Source organism: Brienomyrus brachyistius, chromosome 8, assembly GCF_023856365.1.
Source record: "Brienomyrus brachyistius isolate T26 chromosome 8, BBRACH_0.4, whole genome shotgun sequence".
Classification (NCBI taxonomy): Eukaryota; Metazoa; Chordata; class Actinopteri; order Osteoglossiformes; family Mormyridae; genus Brienomyrus; species Brienomyrus brachyistius.
The window spans coordinates 17,053,583-17,074,499 of record NC_064540.1 but is presented as its reverse complement, the minus strand read 5'-3'; the positions used below and the strand labels follow the sequence as shown (position 1 = coordinate 17,074,499).

The 20,917-nt window shown below is 39.6% G+C and overlaps 1 protein-coding gene across 10 annotated transcripts in view; it reads right to left on the bottom strand.

Moving 5' to 3' along the window:
* The window catches only part of LOC125747797 (arginine-glutamic acid dipeptide repeats protein-like), a 111,590-nt gene that overhangs the window by 7,520 nt on the left and 83,153 nt on the right, over nt 1–20,917 (bottom strand). For 9 of the 10 annotated variants that reach the window (XM_049023300.1, XM_049023296.1, XM_049023302.1 and 6 more), the window contains 10 exons: nt 17,757–17,805; nt 17,023–17,147; nt 16,773–16,872; nt 16,192–16,290; nt 12,006–12,086; nt 3,261–3,423; nt 2,002–2,094; nt 888–1,087; nt 354–515; nt 44–157 (listed from right to left, as the gene is read on the bottom strand). In XM_049023300.1, coding sequence (XP_048879257.1) covers nt 44–157; nt 354–515; nt 888–1,087; nt 2,002–2,094; nt 3,261–3,423; nt 12,006–12,086; nt 16,192–16,290; nt 16,773–16,872; nt 17,023–17,147; nt 17,757–17,805 — 1,186 coding nt within the window. The remainder of the gene's footprint in view (nt 1–43; nt 158–353; nt 516–887; nt 1,088–2,001; nt 2,095–3,260; nt 3,424–12,005; nt 12,087–16,191; nt 16,291–16,772; nt 16,873–17,022; nt 17,148–17,756; nt 17,806–20,917) is intronic. The other variant, XM_049023301.1, reaches the window with a different exon arrangement.

Below are 20,917 nucleotides of genomic sequence, written 5' to 3'. Positions count from 1 at the left end.
TTTTTGCTTCAAACGGTGTACAAAGCATTTGCTATGGTCTCACCTGAGTCTTTGACTTCTTTGCTGTTGCCCTCTCAGTCTCCTCTGTATCTGAAGCACCTTTCTCTCGCTGCCGTTTGGAACTTTTCATTGGGGAAGATACCTCCTCTTTAATCTTCTGTGGACAACAACCACCCATTTAGTGCAAAGTTCTGAAACTATCTTCCACAATGTCCTCAAATGGAAACATACTAACATGGCATACAAGACAATACCACTGTTAACTGGAAAAAGTACAATGCAGCCACCGATGGACTGGAATGGATGGTAATTTGTTGTAGGGTGGGACAGCTAAGAGCTGAGGGACGCGGCACCTTGATGGGCTTCTTCATGGAGTCCGTCTTGCTGTCAGTGCTGGAGGTGCTGGCGGCGCTGGGTGACGTCCTACCACTGGACCTCAGGTCTTCGTTTGTGGGCGACGCTCTTCCATCGGGACTGGAAGTCTGTTTCTTACGACCACTTCTCAGAGTTGACATCTAAACAAAAGTGAAAAATAACATTTCTAAAGGAAGTAACAGAACATCCCACCTTCACTAACACAAAGCCCCAATTTCAAGCCACTCTACTAATGACAGTCCTGTTAAATTTAGCTAAATTAGTTAGGCTCATGTTCATATTAAATTGGGCTGTGGATGCAGACGGTCACGGCCGGTGCATGTAAACAGCAGTGATACTCCACCAGACCAGGTGAGGGCAGATGTAATGCAAACCTTGGGTAATACTACAGGAAAATAGATTACCACAGAATTATGAAATTGTTGAAAAAAAAAAATTAGCCATGAAGTGCAGAAAAGTGAAGTATGAATTGGCCTTAAGAGGAGGGCCTGTGACTGGGGTGGGGGGCCTACCGAGCCCCGGCTCCGTCGAGTCCTCATGCTGTGCTTCCCGCCAGGCCCATCCTCCTCCTCCTTCACGGGCTTGAACATAAACGGTGGCGGGTCGACCGGCTTCTCGATGGGTGGCAGCTCTCCGTACTTCTTGAAGTGCAGCCGGCAGTCTGTGCAGAGCAGGATGTTCTCGCGCCCCCCGTGGTGCCAGTCCTTCGAGGCTGAGGAGCCAATGGTGTTACCGACAGGGCCCAACCGGAGCCAACGGCGTTACCGACAGGGCCCAACCGGAGCCAACGGCGTTACCGACAGGGCCCAACCGGAGCCAACGGCGTTACCGACAGGGCCCAACCGGAGCCAACGGCGTTACCGACAGGGCCCAACCGGAGCCAACGGCGTTACCGACAGGGCCCAACCGGAGCCAACGGCGTTACCGACAGGGCCCAACCGGAGCCAACGGCGTTACCGACAGGGCCCAACCGGAGCCAATGGCGTTACCGACAGGGCCCAACCGGAGCCAATGGCGTTACCGACAGGGCCCAACCGGAGCCAATGGCGTTACCGACAGGGCCCAACCGGAGCCAATGGCGTTACCGACAGGGCCCAACCGGAGCCAATGGCGTTACCGACAGGGCCCAACCGGAGCCAATGCCGTTACCGACAGGGCCCAACCGGAGCCAGTGACATTACTGCATGACACTGTGTTACCTATGTGAAATAGCTTGCTTTCATTGGATGTCCACAATGCAGTACTTTCGATAGAAACAGCTGACTGAGATTTGGGAATTCCCAAAAAACAACCTTGCATACATTGCATGAGACATTAATCAAATTGTTATGCATGCTATAAGGCTCTATTAGCTGTGTAGATTCTGCACCAAACACTAAATAACGTGCAAACTCTATCCAAGCAGAGGCAGGGTAACAATCAAACTCACAATCTAGAAAGTGAGACCACAGTGCTAACCAAAAATAGCCACTGAAGCATCTACTGCTCAGAATATGTTCCTGCTAAACAAACTACACACAAAACAACAGTAGCAGCAGAAAAACTTAGAAACAGCCTAGAGGATCTAAGTATGACTGCGTGGTGGCTTGAGAGAAACAGTGCTGATGAGGACAGGCGGGAACTCACTGGTGGTGAAGCAGTGACGGCAGGCGTAGCCCTTCAGCTCCTGCTCGCTGTCCTCACTGTCAAAGTCATCCTCACTGGCTGAGCTGAGATCCACTAAAAGAAAAAAAGCAGCATTTAAAAAGCAGAGCACTGCATTTTGACACTAAGTGTTATTACTAGCAGTTTCAGAATTTATCACACATTTATTTATTTTACAGCCCTTAGCACTTTTGCACTATTTTGCACTTTCAGATAAGATGCAAAACTGCATTTCATTGTCCAGGTATTTGTACTTTGAGCAATGACAAAGTTGAATCTAATCTAATTCAGAAAATCTGCTTCACATGACAGCTAGATATTGTATACCATATGAAATAGACCGGCAATCTCAATCTCTGTGCCTTTAGAAATAAGGGAATATTTAAGCAGGAAGCAAAACAAGCAAGTACCTGCCAACTATACAACAGGAAGTTCTGTTTTATTCCACCCCTCAGGCCCAGAAAACACACCCAGATCAAAGTCTGAAACCTCATTGTTTTCACTCGTGCTAAAACTAAAAAGGCTGGTTTTATTTTTCATTTTTCCTCACAGTTCTGGTAAATCAATCTCTACTCCTGCAGCTAAAATCCCTCAATCCTTCCTGTCATGCAACATCTGCCATCCTGCCCAGAGCAAAGTCTTTTAATTAAAAAAACACTATATGGCCAAAAGTATGTGGACGGCAGCTTGTCCAATATCTCATTGCAAAACTGAGTATTAATATGAATTTTGTCGCTATAGTAGTATCCACTCTTTTGGGAAGGATTTGCACTAGATGCTGGGACATTGCTGGTGGGTTTGCAGCCATTCAGGTTGGGTATTGATGGTGGGTGATTGAGTCCCATTCTGTGAGCTTGTGTGGCCTTCTACTTCACAACTGAACATATTTCCAGATGTTTCCACTTAATCACTTCACTTGCGGTTGACCGGGGCAGCTCTGGCGGGGCAGAAATCTGGCAAGCTGACTCGTTATGAGTGTGGCATTACGTGACTCAGCCAAGTTGAAAGTCACTAACCTCTTCCGTATGACCACTCATTCTGCTATTGCTGGAGATGGCTGTGTGCTAAATTACACACCTCTGACAGCAATGGGTGAGGATTAATTAGGTAATTCATCCAACTAAAATAGGGTGTCCACATTCTTTTGGCCATTTAGTGTAATAATACTTAAAATGAGTATTTTGCACACATACGAGTGTCACATCAGAAAATATTTAAAAACAAAATAAATGGAGACGTACAGAACTCGCTGGATGGGGGCCGGGAGGGAGTGTTGACAGGAGTGGAAGCAGTGCGCGTCTTGATCCTGCGGAAAATGGGCTGCCGGCGATGTCGCCGATGAGCCCGGGATCCTGCAGCCTCGGGAGTCTTTTTCCAGTAGTAATAGAACGTAATCAACTCGCCCTGCAACAATATAACACACCTTCAACTACCCACCCCAAGCATGGGAACAAAACTGCAGAGTGGACATCTAAGCAAGAATTATAATAAAAATACATAAAATATTGTATAAAGTAATGGTACATTTTTGCCTCAACAACAAAAACTCAATTTCAAGCCACGTTCTTAAAGGCAGACCTGCTGTGTGCTGAAATAGTTACACCGAGCCCTTACAATGACTCTACAACCCCCTGACGAGCAACTAACCTACAATTCAAGAGAAGACTAAATCTCATTGCAGAGACTAGAAAAAAAAACAGCATTGTTGCCTGGAAAAACCGGTTTTGCTTTTTGCTGTGACTCAGACCCAAGACAAAAATGACTGAGAGGGGAACCGCCGACACCGGGGTGAGGATAAAGCGAATCGATAAAACAAAGCTCCATGCCGGGCTTTATTGGGAGACCAGTGTGATAGCTACAGGCCTGTCTGCCGGAGGATTAAGCGATGAGGCAGAGTGACTATAGGGGTATTAGGATCAGTGCTTTGATGGCTGCCTGGGTGGCAGGCGCATGAACGCAAACAAAAGGGCACGTCGGGTGGAAGCCCAGTACGACAACTGGGGAGAGTAATGGCTTCTGCCCCCTCTGCTGCCAGGGAATTGAGGTTTAATCAAACATACACAGCACAATAGCTCAGGCATGGCCCATATAAATCCAGCAAACAATGGGCAGTGAGCAAACCAAAAGATTAAAGCTCAAACAGACACACGCAAACACAGATATTTCCTTTTCTCACAGTACACACTAAAACTCCTACTTAGCGGAACCCACATGACTACCAACCCTAAACAGTATTATTCCAAAATCCACGTTTTCCCAAATCGCCTCACATTTTAGGTAAGCTTGTCCGTTATAATGGTTGATCTTATGTGTAATTTTGCCAAGCATTCTTTACAGTGAGTCGAGGTTCCAAATGTTTACTCACCTATAAACCATAAGACTGCATAATACATGCATTTCATTTCAGACCAAGAGCACTAACTTAACTCCTTTCTCCCTAAATATACACTACATCACAAACAAAGAAAAAAATAACTACTGAGGTAAAACATAGTCCGACAAACTCCAGATATACCGAATGTATTTAATGCCGCTTTTAACCCATTCTTTTATAGTGTTTTTCCACCGATCCTTCCATCTTCTACTGCCCATCCCGGGTTGGGTTGCAGTGAGCCTGGAACGTATCCCAGAATGAGCAGGCCATTATTGGGGTAACACCCTAGATGTGACAGGAGTCTACTGCAGGGTACACAACCGCATACACACTATGGCCAGCTTCAAGATGTCAGTTTACCAAACCACATGTTTTTGGACTGCGTGGGGAAATTAAAGGAAACATAGGCTCACAGTGAAAACATGCAAATTGCTACATAGAGAAAGTTCAGGGATGGAAGCCACAAACCCAGTACTAATCAATCGCCATAATACATTTTCAAATTATAAATGTGAGTACTTCACTTTAGCTAAACAAACACAATTAAGGACACTGGTTAATTAAAAACAATGACATGAAGATGAAGACATCAATGGGTACAATCAATCCTACAGATTGACAGATTTTATATGTGCACAAGTAAAGAAAAATGAAGAGCTGAGCATCAGAGATACCCGTCACTTGTCCAAATACTTATGAAACTAGGGGATAAATGCAACAAAGGAAATTATTTCAGTATGTATGAAAAACATCACAGAAGTGAAGCCTCACAGAACTTCAGCCTCATTTTCATCAAACAGGAACATGCCACAAAAAATCCTCTTCACAGACATGATGTGCTTCTCACTGAATATACGGAGCACACAAAATAACATAACACCTAACAATTGCCTATTTTAATATCTACAACCTAACAAGGAGCAGGGCCACCCTTTGCCTTCAGAACAGAGACAATTCTTGGAGTACTGCTGTACACATTCTGTGTGTATTAGTATACTGATCTCCGTATTAAACCATTCTTCAAGAAAAGCCACCAGTTCTTTGTGGGATGGATATGGAGAATGGTTCAATGCTGTTTACATCTGGTGACTGGGGAACTTGTTTAGCAGCGTTTATGAGAATTATCATTGTGGAATTTGGCAATATCCCGAGGGACTAGCACAGGGTGCATGTGGTCTATACTGTAATATGAAATATCCCGAGGGACTAGCACAGGGTGCATGTGGTCTATACTGTAATATGAAATATCCCGAGGGATTAGCACAGGGTGCATGTGGTCTATACTGTAATATGAAATATCCCAAGGGATTAGCACAGGGTGCATGTGGTCTATACTGTAATATGGAATATCCCGAGGGACCAGCACAGGGTGCACGTGGTCTATAATGTAATATGGAACACGGGAATATCCCGAAGGGCTAGCACAGAAGTCGCTGACCAAAAATAAAGAGTGAATGTTCCCAGATCAGTTTAGGAGGAGGAAAAGGTATACTTTTCCACTGAGCCTCAGGCCCACACTTGAATTCTATGTTAAATTTTGTTCCGATTTGGAAATCTATAAGCCATCCCCAAAAAGTCATGGAAACATATGCCTAATGTACAGCTAAAATGTAGACATTAACAAAGCTGCAAACGCTGCCCCCATAAGGCAGTCTGGGGGTCAAAGAACTTGTGAACCATTTCATCTTCTTATGCTGTTGCAGGAACTTCAACATACGTTACCTTTCCTTTGACCCATAACCCTCATGAGTATTCATACTCATTAACACTGCAGAGGAATTCCACTCAAAATCATACTCCTTTAGCCAGTTTGTCAGTGGTATAAGCAGTCATGGAAAAAATAAACCTGAAAATGTCTGTCAATGGAAACCAAAGAAAAAGAAGGAAAGTAAAAATAAGAATATCCAAATTAGTTCTAAGGAGTATTTTTATTAAAGGACATCTCAAAATACTCTTCGTTTTAGAGCTAATTACACTGCCCATTAAACAACAGGCATCTGGGTCATTCACCCAACGGAGGATGAGAACACAAAGCGACAGTGGTCATCTCCCTCATTCTAAATATATCTTTATATTTGCTCTGTCTCTATATCAATTCCACTTTATGCTCACAGTGATCTGCAGCAAATCTTAGCAATAATGGGGGTACAAGCAGAATCGACACGCACACACACCCCAAACACACAAACAAGCAAGAACACACAGTCCCACAAGGAAAGCTGGACTGCCCACAAAAAGCAGAGTCACAGACATGCAGGGCATGTTTTCTGAAGCCGAACGTGCACAAACTTCTAGCTCCTTGGACTGGTCTTTAAACTCAGTGCCTGGTGAGATCAGGGTGACAACTTTTCCTGGCAGTAAAAGCCAGAAACTACAGGCTGAAAACTTGGCAGCAAAACAGCAGAAAGACGGCGCCTGGCTCTGTGACCTGATAGGCCTGAGACCATGGAGCCAATATTGAATTTCCCAGCTCTCAGCAAATAAGACATAGGAATTTAATGGTTTGAGGAAAACATACAAGTTACAGGTTAACACACAAACAAACAAAAATCAAGCTTAATGTATCAAATCAGCTTCATTTTATAAGCAATTAAGTCTTTGCTAATATCTAACCATCAACACATCACCTTTTCAGTGTATAACCTAAAAATATCAATCTCTTTATGTAACCCCACCACTAGTAAGTCAAAATGCATTGCACAAAATGAAGAGTTAAAATGAAGCACTTTGCAGTCTCACGCTACAGCTAAAATCTAATTTGTTGGGGAACTTTTATACTTCCAGGTAAATTTATCCCATTTCATGACACAATAACAATGTTAATAAAGGTAAAACAAGCAAACAAATACATTTTTTTTATTTGAATGTTGGTGTATAGTACGTTCCCATGTGTAATGAATATATATGAATAATAATTTCATTTACCAACACATTCCCAACCTAACAAACAATTCCCCCACACCCTGGGTTTCACCTTATGTTAGGAAAGGATATTAAATAGGATGATCACTGCTGTGCTGTGAATTTGCTTTGGAAAAGTACATAAAGCTCTTATTTTACAGGTCAAAGATGCAAAGCTTGTAGAATCAGCAGTGCTTTTCCTAGTAGTAAGCAATTCTGCCAGGGAGAGAGAGTGCACTGCAGCAAAGGCACTTCGGCAACAGGGGCTGCAAATGTGGAGAAAATCAGCCGCTTCCTGCTCACAGACCAGACCTACCATAAAATGGCCATCAGACGATCAGACTGCTAGTGGTAAGGAGGACAAGAAAACCTCTTTAATACCATATTGCCCAGCAAGCTTATTACATTACTGCTATATTTACCTGTAGAAGGGAGATAAGTCAACAAATTAAATAGTAAGCACCTTCCATTGTCCCAGGGAAAACTAAAAATGTTAAACATTTCCATTATCATAATAATTATTGTGCAAAAAGATGCAAGTAGTTTTAAACTGTCCACATGGTCACTAGTAATGATAATGAAGCTACTCTGTTAGCTCACGCCAGCTGCTGCCAGATGAGGACAAGGGACCCTTGTAGCAGGTTTAATTAATGACTGAAACAAAATATTTATAAGCACAGGCTGCTCTAGGGTCCTGGCTACAGGAACGGGGAGGCAGCCATGAATTATACTTGACGTTTGTACAGCTTGTACTCAGGCAAACATCTGTTACATGGTTGTTCGGAAAATGCTATAATCTCTGCCATTTCAGCCAAGAAAATGACAAGGCCTGAGGGGGCCAAACAGCCCAGCCTCTCAATCCGAAGATGTTTCACTAAGAAACTACATCAAGCTGTAGCTGCGATTGCCTTCGCCACACTGCATTTCGGACACGCTCTCCTTCAGCTGTATCTTCCTTCCTCACTGCAACAGCAGTTCAACAAAGATAATGTTTTCCTAAGATGTCTACAGCTAGAGCAGACCCCTGCTCCATAGCCTAGGACTATTTTTGAGAAGACACAGAAAAAGCAGCCAAACACCCCGACTTTAAACCATAACTGCCCTATACCGAATCATAAACTTTGTTCATCTGGCAATAGCTTCTGCACTGTAAGAAATATCTAGGATATCGAAAACAAAAAGATTATAGTTCAAAACAGCTTATTACAGGCATTACAAAGCTGACTTGGTGAGAAAAGGTTAGGCTCGACACTGAGGGAATGGTTTGAATTTGTCAAAATTGCAAAATACAGGAAATCAGTGGAGCCTTAACCCCCTCCCCCCATTTCACTTTTATATAAAGGCATTCCTGTGAGCCAGTCAGCCCTGGTGTGTTTACACAGCGGTGGGAACGTACACTTGGCACAGTCCCTGGTGCAGGCCGAGAGCTGCACTGGAAACAAAGCTAATCAGGGCAGGGATGGCCAGGGCAGGCCTGGCTGCCAGCCCAGGAGATCCATTACCGCGATGCTCCTATCAAGGCCTGAGCCCAGGATGACTTGCAGGAACAACTCCAGCCAAGGGAGGGCAGCCTCTCCAGAGATCATAAGCCCAGCATGTGGAAAGTGTTAGGATTCTTTTTGCTCCATGCAGAACAGCAAAGGGCTCTTTCTGTCTCTCATCCTGCCACTTCTCCTTCATCTTGTCCTTCATAATTCCACTATTCAGGTTCCCCTCCCGCATGAGGCAGGGAAAAAGGGAAATAAACTTAATCCTGTTGTTCGCCAGGGCTTCTCCCTGGCGTGTTTAGCAGACTGAAAGCTGTTATTTCAGTTCAACCTACACACTGTACTTAGGATCTAGATCCAGATGTGGCTGAAGCAGACTGTTCAGTGTTTGGGCGGCGTGGCAGCTCAGTGGGTAGCATTTGCTGAGTGTGGGGAGTTTGCACGTCTGTCCTGTAGCCCATAGACACACAGGTAGGCTAACTGGCATCTCTAAAATACCCATAGACTCAGGGAGTGTATATTACTGCAATGGGCTGGCGTGCCATCCAGGGTGGACCTCTTGTGTTGTCTGGGAAAGGCTCCAGGTCTCCTGCAAACAACTTCAGGGTTCCATGAAGATTGACTGGACTACCATTTTTGCACTAGAAACAACTATGACGTTATAAGCTACGCAAGTAGTAAAAAAAAATCCACAGGTCACATGGTTAGAAGTTGAATTTGTACAGTCTGTTAATTACAGAAGTTCTATGAAAAACAGGAGAACTAACAAAAACAGGGCACTACTAAAGCATTTTATAAATCATGGCTTTCCCATATTATATGTTAACACGATAGCACAAAGCAAGACAACTAGTTTGGACGAAACTACAGGAATCTGGTCACAATGAATTACTGACCAACCCTGCATGACATTGAAAAGAACTAAAATGATAAAGCAAGTTGGTACAATTTTATTTAGACATATTTATCACATTAATCTTTTGTGTTCTGTATTTCAAAATTATTAATAGTAGACATAGACTGATGTGAGTATTAGTGCCCTGTAAACTGATCAAAGCGTAACACCAAATGAATAAGCAGTTATCAAAACTAAACAGTCTAGTGAGATGAGGTAACCAACCAAGTTTTCGGGGAACTCCTGTAATGTAGATTTTGATTCAGCTAACCATTTAGTATTAGACTGGGTTGTAAAAAATGATTTTAGGCGGATGTTGAATAGAAATCCTTTAAAAGCGTAACAGTTTAATTTTCGGCAAAGGTTTTGTTTTCCAAATCCTTTACCTAATACAGGCTGTAAACCTCCAAGAAGTAGAGCACAAGCCGGGGTACAGCCAGAATGGGATGCCAGGCCTCAGCAATCACATACGTCCACGCATAATCACATGCTTTGGGTCATTTACAGGCACTGAATCATGCGACAAATGAAAAAGCACACTGTTTGTATGATGTAATATAATAAGCCAATTACAATTACGTATATTTAAAAGCCACCCGATGACCAGAGCTGAAGACTTTTCTTTCTATTTATAATTCGATATCAGGCAGAAAATCACAATAAGCACTGTGTTACTAAAGAAGCCCAGTTGATAGTATTCTTAACAATTATCCATTTATTTCTGTCCCCCGCCAGTCTCCTCATAAAACCACTCAAGGGTTTCCTGTGCTTGTACTCAAATAATAATAAAATATAATAATAATAATAATAATAATAAAGCTCAACTTATGATTTGCCCTAGAGGATGGTTATTTCAGTATTAAAAGTAATGTGCAGTGAAAACAAGTTTTGTTTGGTGTGTGTAAAATCTACACAACCAGGAAAATATGACAATAGCTGCACAGAAACCACTGGCACAGAACACAAACAGTCCATCTCTTCTATATAGAAGTTGAAAACCAACACAATTTTTCATTTAATTAAGAATTTCCAGGTGATTAACTTTTTCACACAAACGCACAAACGAAACACAAACGAAAGGATGGGCTGCGTGGCAACCTTAAAATAAGGGATTCACAAGAATTCAAATAAATAAATAACCCGAGGAATTACAGGTAGAATTTTTACAATACGTCCACATCTTGGGCAGTTCACATATTTTATTACCTTCATCCAAGATAACGTTGAGATTGCAGGTACCGATAACATCATCCCATATAAGAGTTAATGAAATAAACATGGTACAATATTATTTTCATAAAAAATCCATAACTAATGCAACCAATGTTACATCCATTCTGACGCAGATTTTCAAGTGTCAAGCTCCGTATGATGCATTTAAAATAAAATTTACCATCAGGTAATAAAATTTAAAGATATTGTTTTTCCTATTTCACAGCTTAAAATTTCCATCTACTTAAAGAGCAGTACTGGAAACAGGAAAGACGCCTGAAAACAGAAGGCCAGGCCTCTGAGAAATATTTCCCATCCTCAAATGCTCTGTGCATACTGTGCTCTGCAATAGAGTTACCACAGAACACATAAGTGGAAACTCGCCCAATGCGGGAGACCTGCAGGCAGCTGACGAGTCTAAGATGCATTTTAAGAAGTCAGCAAAAAAAAAAAAAAGAAACCCTAGTATCCAACAAATCCGTTCAAATAACATATTTGTTATAATCAGAATGAGGTTTACTTAATGTTGAAGAAACAAGCATTGACAACCTGTTTACACATGTGGGTCCGTCTAGACTTTACCGTGTTATTAAAATGAGAAATTTTTTTATTTTGCACAACTGATGGTCATTAAACCGTTTTGGGTGATATATAACACAGGACACATCCTAACAGCCGAAAATTACAAAGAATGAAAAATATAGGCAAGGTTACACTAAAGACTCACATTAAGGCAAAAAAAAAAAAAGTTAATCTTGTCAGGGAAATGTCTGAAATGCCCCTGTGTATTTCAGAGAGGCTCAGAGAAGATAAGCTCAGCTAAATTTGCATTGTGGATCTATGAATGAAAGGGTTTCGAAGACTAAAAACAGCTGGGAAGTTAGCAGAGAAGCAAAAATAGCTTTAAAGTGCACCAAGCTCAAAAATCTGTTCCAGGTCAAAGGTTACAGTTTAATCCAACATGATTTATCCAACATGCCCAAAACCGAGACCTTTTATCATGGCTACACTTCTCTTTTTGTTTAAATTCAGGAAGTCTGCATGGAAGTTGCATAAAACACATTCAAATTATAAAGTACAAAGAGTACAGAAATCCTGCTGGAAATGTAGACCTTACCGTTTCCTTGTTGGGGAGCAGTTCCTTCCGAATCCTGAAGAAGTTCTTTCCGTACTGTCTTAGGCCTTTAATGAACCGTTTCTGTGTTTAACAAAGAAAAGCAAATGGAGAAATACAATTAAAAGCAATGAAATTGCATAGAAACGTATGTACATAAACTGCATCGCTTTATAATAGTGAAATGCAGCTTCAAATTCACACTCAAATCAATACATGTGATGAAAATGTATCAAGGGAAAATCTGCAAGAAAACCATAATGAAGGAAAAAGTGACAAAAATCAGTAAACCAACTTCAGTTTATACCTAATATACTTTTTATGGGCATCAGGACAAAAATTGTGTAAAATTACACAAACGACAAACTCATGTCATACGATAAAAGTACAAGAGAAAACAGAACAAAAATTCATGAATATGGTAAAAACCCACAGAATATATACTCGCGAAAAAGGCACAGCTGAATTTTGAAAAGCCGAAAGGCAAAACAAAGACAAATATCTAAATCAACATTTATGTTCCTTTAAGAGACAAAAATAAGAGATAAAAATATAGCCCCATGCAACGGAAAAAGCACAAAACATTCACAGACAGCCGACCAGACCTTCGTCAGATTTACTTTCTTGTTCGACACAAGCCCTCAGCAATCCTGGATAAAGATTTCCTCCAAGAAACTCCACAAAAACAGGCAAACTCCAAAGAGAACAAGGCACTAATTTTTATATCCAACCAGAGGGAAACTTATTCAAGGTTAAAATCCAGAGTCTTGGGAGGTGAACAGCTTTTTTCTTTTACAAGCAAGAATTTGCTTGTCACTCTCTGCCCCTCCACTACAAAGGGGAAGGCTTTACATGTGATCCTTCTGCAAGGCAGCCTGTGGTCTAGGGCAAGACAGAAAACCAGGCATGGAGCAGAGGGCTGCACATTTGAGAATGCTGCTCTTTTTCACAGGCAAGTCTTTTCAGGACACAAATATACGGTTACGGTTCTCAAACTCAAACTACGGTTCACTTTTAACTGCCAGGTCACCAGACACCATACTAACAACAGAAAGGAAGTCAATTCTGCAGTATTAGGGACTATATGCAGCTTGTACACAAGTGAGAAATTTGTGTAAAACAAGTACTTATGAATTGAAGTGCTGTACTGAAAAACTGACATGGATCTATAATCTGTAACAATGGTAAGTCTGCGGGATGACTGTATCATTGAGTTTTATAACGTTTATAAATTATTTAGAGCTGGACACAATATGGTGGCATTTAGAGACTGGGTTAATAAAATTTATTTCTCAGTTGCCTGAATGATGATGAAACAGTTTAAAGTCTATCGATGCACATGGTCATTGCCCATGTTGACTATTGTAATACTCATTCGGCTTGTTCAAATTATGTAAGCAAATGACTGGAACATGTATTAAAGGGAAAAAAGAACATATTGGGAAAATGTAACTATACAAAATGCCAGTGGACCAAAAAGTTATATTCAACTGATGTTAATAAAGACACAGAAAAAAGCAGTGGAAATTTATGTTAAATACACATTAGTCTAACATTCAATACAGTTATCTACCAAAACCTTTCATTCATAAAGCGATTCACCAACTAATGTGTGTTCAGAAAAAATATGGAAATTATTTTAAAAGCCTATGACTTAATTTCACCTGGAATACACTAATTATGACTTTTGAAATCAATCTGCAAAACTGGAAGGAACAGCATAGACAAGCGAAGCTGTGGAAACACTAATTCATAGACAGACCAACTCATTTCAACTTGACTATAAATGAACTGGAAGCACATTTAAGTGCAGTAAGGATTTATGTATGTATATTAGTTATACATCTAATGCTACTTCCACAGGATTCAATTATATATTAAACAGATGCATGCATTACTAATTCATTGAAGTGAATGGTTAATTAAATAACTTGCAGGTACATATACAGTTATGTTCATAATTGTTACAGTAAAAATTAAATTTAAACTAGTTTTGCTACATACTTGTTTCTATTTGCTTGAAACAATGTTTCCTGGATAAAATACACAGAAGAAATTTATCATAGCAATTCTAAACAATTCAAAATTAATGGTATCAATGATAATAGATATTAAATAACCCTACCGGCAATACAAGAACCAGTTTTATAAGCAGAATTATCTGCCCAGATTTAAAATCAATTTTAAATCCCAGCAAACAATAGAAGACAAGTGTAACATGTTTAGCTCAATGATGAAATTCTGACATAATAGACAGCAAAATAGATTGGTCCTGTACTTTGCTTTCCAATAAATATTTTTATGCTCAGAGGTATCGTGAATTTGGGCAATAGTAATAAAATGCTATAATTGTATACTTTTGAAGTACCATATTCATTCTATTAAAATGTGCTATACTGGGAAATGCCAAATGTATGTCCATTTTAAATTTTCATTCCCATAAAGAAAAAAACAGCATACGAAAACCATACTAGTTGTATCACTTATTTTACAAATAATATTCTAGTAATTTCAATAGGATTGTTTCTTAACATATATTCACTCCAACAAATGCTGAACAGTGTTTAGCGAGTTGAAAGCACTGTGTACACTGATAGACCGATATCTATAAATCTAGGTAATTAGGCCCTTGAATGCTGAGTACTTAAAGAGCATGCAGAGCATGAAATGAACAGGTCTGAGAATCGAACGAGGCAGCCTGCTGCTCAGGAGCAGTCTGCATTTCTCGGCTAGTCTCAGATTTTGCCACATGATAATAAGCTTTCTTTCTTAAATATCGCTTTAACAGAGTATAACAGAACACAATTTTTATAATGACCACAAACAATCCTTTATAGATGTAAAGGTTATCGCAAGGAAAAACTGCAATTTAAGCTGCAGAAATATTCACACTACTCAGCAGCTTACATTGCTGCATAACTGCTGACCTCCTCAGCTACAGCCCTCCTTTATGTCAGCTCCAGTTTAAGGCTCCATTTCAGCTGCTGGAGCCGACCATACTCACAGCCCAGCTAATAAATCACCCACCAATCTGCTCTACGAATCACTCTGTCCCAGTCTTGATAGCTCCAGCCCTCTGTTGCTAGGCAACAGAGAAGAGGAGGGTCTGGGGAGGGAGCGCAAGTGCAGTAACAAATTGCACGGCGCTAGGCTGAAACAGGGCTCTTTTGTCAGGAAATGTTTCACAGAACTGGCTCTTTGCATTGATCCTTATTACATAACTGCCACTATGGGGAAAACCGCAGAGAAAATTAAGGAGAAAGGGGAAAAACCTGAAGGAAGCGATAATGACGTCCTGAAGAAAAGTCATCTTAAAAAAATCTGAACCATTTGATCAAGCAAACGTGGCATATGGGAGTAGAAAGGATTGATTAAAAGAAAAAAAAAACCATAACAGTTGAATCGGACAGGTACTTATCAAATACCATACTATCATCCCAAAGATCACACCCATGCAAATAAGAAGCTAATGTGAAGTTGTTAAAAATCAGCATCGCTAGACAAGCAAATTCTTAGACAAATGTAAACAAAACCTAAAAAGAAAACTTCAATAAAAAAAAATAAATCAATTGCTAGAGGTGCATTAAATTGCACATTTGTTTTTAATCCTCATGTCCAAAAAAAATAAATAAAAAATAATTTAATCTGAGCTTCAAAGAGTGCAGAAGGGCATCCTTGGCTTCCTTGTAATTTGTATCAAAGAATTATACTAAATTAATTATACCGTATGAATTAAATTCTTATCATTAATCCAGAAGACCATTCACAAAGGGCAATCTGACGAAAAGCAACAAATACACATTTATATTCTGAATTCTATATCACACCACAACGTTTAACGTTTGCGTGCAAGTTTTGCATCTTAATGGACAACTGTTCCTTTAGAGACCAACATCACTGTTTAACAGACTACATGTGTCCAATGGACAAAACAAGAAAAAGAATTACAGAAAGCCAATTATCCAGTGTGAAGTGTCACACTAACATCCATCTACATGTACGGTTAATAGAACTAGCCTGAAATACAGCCTGAATATAGGAAATCCAATGGAAAAACGCATCTTCATGCATCACCCTGTTCTCACAAGAACTTTAGAAGGTTTCATTCTTCATTGTAATTTTTGGCATAAGACGAGAAGGACTGCTTATTAAAAATTCACAAAATAACAGCATGACTAGTATCCCTTACCACCTCATCCTCAGACCAGCACTTTTCAATTAGCTTGGGCACAGGTTTCTTGACCAGACGCTGGAGGGCCTTCCCTGCATCATAGTTACATTCATGTAGCTGTGAAGAAACAGTGCGATGAAGTGAGACCACCATTCACACTTTGCATTCATTCTTTCTATCTTAGCGGAAAATTAACAATTCAAAAGAATGATATTAATCCCCTCTGCACATTAAATGAAAAATGAAACAATTCCAACCAAGAAAATGTATCACTGAAGACAGTATGATAAATATGCGTTCATTTGTTTTTCAGATTTATCCAAATCCTTATCAGAGGTGATATTGAAAAATATTATGCATCAAACAATGGACCCAATGCCTATGTGCCTTTATAAGACTATTTTAAGTTCAGTGTTACAAGTTGACCATGATTCTGTACTTGATTTACACTATAATTTCCTGTTACACGAGTATGTTCACGGGACTTGTTACAATCTTTAGAAAAGTTATGGCATACAGTGCCAAGATTGCTGGCTTTTAGTGAGCCTCAATATGGACTGCAAAGCAGACTGAAGTCAGGTTCTTATGTCCTTACTTACAGTATTTAATGCATTTAGTGTTGTGTCATCTCGTGAAGCAGCTAAACATCCGTCCTCTGTCGAACCTCCATCGCACATTCCCGCAAACGCAGCCATGCTCCTGAAAGAAGGAAACGGGGAAAGTGCTAAGCACAGTCAAAAAACACAAGGCTTTGAAATAAACAGCGCTAATCACAAATATTCATATTAGGGCTGTTAAACTGCCAAAGGAAACCAAAATTAAATAGCCCTGCACAGTGTGTTTGGTCACCTGGCAGCTCGCAAATACATGAGCAAGTCACAGTCATTAACCCCTGGCATCCAGACCAGCTCTTCATTCTCAGTCACAGGATGGTTACTCAGAGGTGGGAAGGCCTGCAGCTCTGGAAGCTTGGCCTGCAGACATAAAGACAGATCTGCAATCATATATCAGCTGAGAAGGGGGGAATGCATCCCCCAGGCTGGCCATACGCCTCAGAGCAAAAGGACAGGCTATTAAAATAAGAAAACATGTAACAAGCTAGAACTAAGCACTCCAAAAAAAATATATAAAACTAAATGCCACCAGAAAAACACAAGTCGACAGTCTGTCAAGATTGTTCATGTAATTGTGCTGAAATGAGCTGATGGTTAAATATGTTAAACATGAACATTTACACATCTGTTTGCATATAAAAGATTGATTTGAAAGAGAACCCTTTACCCAGAGTAAGCTAAATCTTCAAACTGTATCATATCAACATGGTACTGAGATACTGGCCAATCATAATTATTCCCCAAGGTTGCCAAGTACTATTTGAAGCTTTTCTATAAGCAAAATTATAAACACAAATTATAGTCCGAGTAAACCTAGTCTGATCCTTAAAATAAATACAAAACAACCTATGTAAAATGCTTCAAGTAAAAATATGTACTAAAAAGCTTTATCGATTGGTACATTTGCACGGACAGGTCATAAGATACTGCAAATTTATATACACCGAAACGTTGCACTTTGAAACATACTTGATGACTGGGACCCACTCGGATTTCCCCTTGCGTGCTGTTCAGTCGCCTGAAAGACAGATTAATGATCAAAATCAAGCGATTAAAAATATTTTACTAAAATTATTACTTCAGATAACCAGATAAATCAGTGAAAATAACATGCATGTTTTAAATCATTACATTTGAAAAGCAGATAGTAAATGAAAAAATAAGCAGTTTTTTGGCTTAATATTCTAGAAGGCATCATTATATACCAGCTACACAGAATGCCACCTGGTCATACATCCGTTTTTGAATCAACTGATTTTTTTTCTAATTTTTGTTATTACATCTAAGTTTTCAGAGAGGAAATTTAAGCACAAATGCAAACTACATACAACATAAAAAGCACCAGCAAAATTGCAGTTGTAACAGTACTGGTAACCATAGCAACAGTTCAATAACAATGCTCATATCTCCAGCTGCAACGGATTAAAGAAAATGAAGTTCTCTTTGTAAAAAGTAGTCTGTTGCCATGGTGATAAGGCAGATTCATGAAATTGAACGGAGAAGCGCCCAGAAACTGTCGCTATGATTTGTGCCTAGAGAAAACCCCGTTAAGGAGGGAATTTCAGTCCAAACACAGAAGGAATAATCAAGTCTTCCAGTTGCTTTAACGCTAGCTAAATCATACATTTACAAATGGAAACATTGTACACTTTCACCTAAGCTCAACTGATTTCACTTCTGCTAATATTCTGCAAATGTGATAGGTATATGAACAGGTCAAAAAATTGCTATACTTTTATCTAAGTGAAAACGCTTAGATAACGTATATATGTAATATAAATATAAAACAGATTTATAAAATTCCAGTGTTCAAAAAGAACAGTACTTTGTTTCCTTTGGTATGGCAGTATAACCATGTTTGAATCAAGACAAGACCTGGAAATCCTGCATTCACCCACGATACAAAAATATAATCAATGTAACAATTTAAAATGTGATGCAATATACAGAGGTTATCTAAGTCTACACACCCTTACTGCAATTTCACCTTTTCACTGATGCCTGAAATCCAGAGTGATTCTTTCAGACAGTTTCTACCTTTAGCATCTTGTAGCAGGCAATATTTAAGTGAAAAAAGACAAAGAAATAATTTAGAAAAATTAATATTAAACTCAACTACAATCACACTGCGCTATTGATTTAATACATTTACTAAGATTAAATATTCTGTGGCGTTTCTTCTTGTCGGCTTTTTCTTTAACAACTCATCTTCTATGCTTTTCAGATATAATATTCTTCTTTATTTGGGCTGTTGAAATGATTATGACAGCTGTATATTGCCTATACTGGAAACCATGATAACCAAAGACTGGGACCAGAGAAGGGCTGCACAGTAAACTGGTACTGAAAAAAATTGAGGTACTAGAGTTTTGAAAATGGTACAATACCAGCATTGTGAAAAAAAATGATACTATGTGAATGGCTATTTGATCTGGCTAAAATGAATCTCTCTAAGCTCAACGCTGACAGCAGTGACATTGTATTAGTGGTGTGTGTGACGTTGTGAGCAACAACTGAGAGGAACAATACAGAGAGGGGTGTCCTTTTTCACTGTTCAAAGAATAGGGGACCAAGAATGAAATATGGAGATATTTGGCTATAAATTCAGCGAAAACGTGATCCCGTAAATACAACAGCACCACTGTGCAAGTGTCTCGCAAAGGGAGGCAACACATCAAACCTGACCAAACATCTGTCGGATAAACATTCCGACCTTTCCAGGGAATTCAAAGACCAACGGGTGATAGTTGACTAGTTCATTCTTGTGAAGTCCATAAAAGAAATCAGAATGATTGAAATGCCTCGTCACAGCAGTAACATGCACATTCATACATATTCTACAGTGATCGGGGGTCCATTTCGCAAGCAACCTAAACTCACTGATAAATTCAAGCTGACAATATTGCTAATATTAAAATAAGACAAAATGATGCTTGACCTGCTTTTTTTTAACTAATATGTAGTAATTACTAATAATACAATTTAACTGTCCCAATTTTTTTAAATAAAGCACAATAATGATATTTCAGCATTTCCCCATTATAGGAAAAAGAAGGATTATTATGAAAAAGAAGTCATGGCTTAGTATCGATACAAAAATGTTGGTAGCGCAGCAACACTGGTTTATAGAGGGCATTTTCAACCAGTCAGGTCTTGCACCAGTTATCTCTGAAATGGTTTCCAGTGCCTTTGTCCACATGCTTTTTGAAATGTTTGTAACACATGCATCTGTCCTTTTTTCAGCAAATGAGAAATAATTTATGGATCACTGATTTATGACTTGTGTACATCCATTTTCTCAGTTTTGACAGCCAAGCTTGATTCTTACAGAACTGGTTCTTAAGTGATGCATGCGGTAATATTGGTCCAAATAAAAGTTCTTGTTCTAACACTGGACACCTCTTTTAGGTTTTTTTTATTATAATAATAGAATGCAGCCAGTCCGGGTGCTTTCTCCTAGCGCTCTCACATACTGAGAACACCACCTGTGAATGCCTAATCAATAATATGATTTAGATTATCTCACAACATTGTCATCAAAGTAAGAGATGCAGGTTTTGGGGGAGGAAAATCCTAATATTAGTTTGATGCTAAAGTGCTACTCTTAACGAATGGTCATAAGCTTAAACTGAGATAACTGTGCTTGTATTTCCCTTATCAATAAGGGCAGCAACACCATGGACTCATGTCCTCTTTGCACTGAAATGAAACATCGGTTCCCTGTTGATATGGATACAATTCTCTTTGCACATTTCAGAAACTGACTGCATTCCATTATATCTATTTTAAGCATTCATTTTATCAATTGACTGAGTTCTGGTCATCGTTAAGGTACGTTTAAAGGATGTGACAGAATGTATACTCCTTACCAACAACTTTAGCTTACAAGTCTTCTAATGATTAAGAGAGGTAGCATCTTACTCCTCGGCAGGCCAAAGCTTCTCTTGGAAGAGCATAAGGTGAGCATGGTTCCTCAGTAAATACCAGTTCACCACAAACCACCAAACCAACACACTGATTCATTAAAATATCTATTAATCTGAACTGTATTGCAATGCAAAAGGAAATAAGTTTTAAATGTCCTCATGTGTTGTGATCATCCATTTTAACTGCTGATCCCAAGCAGGATT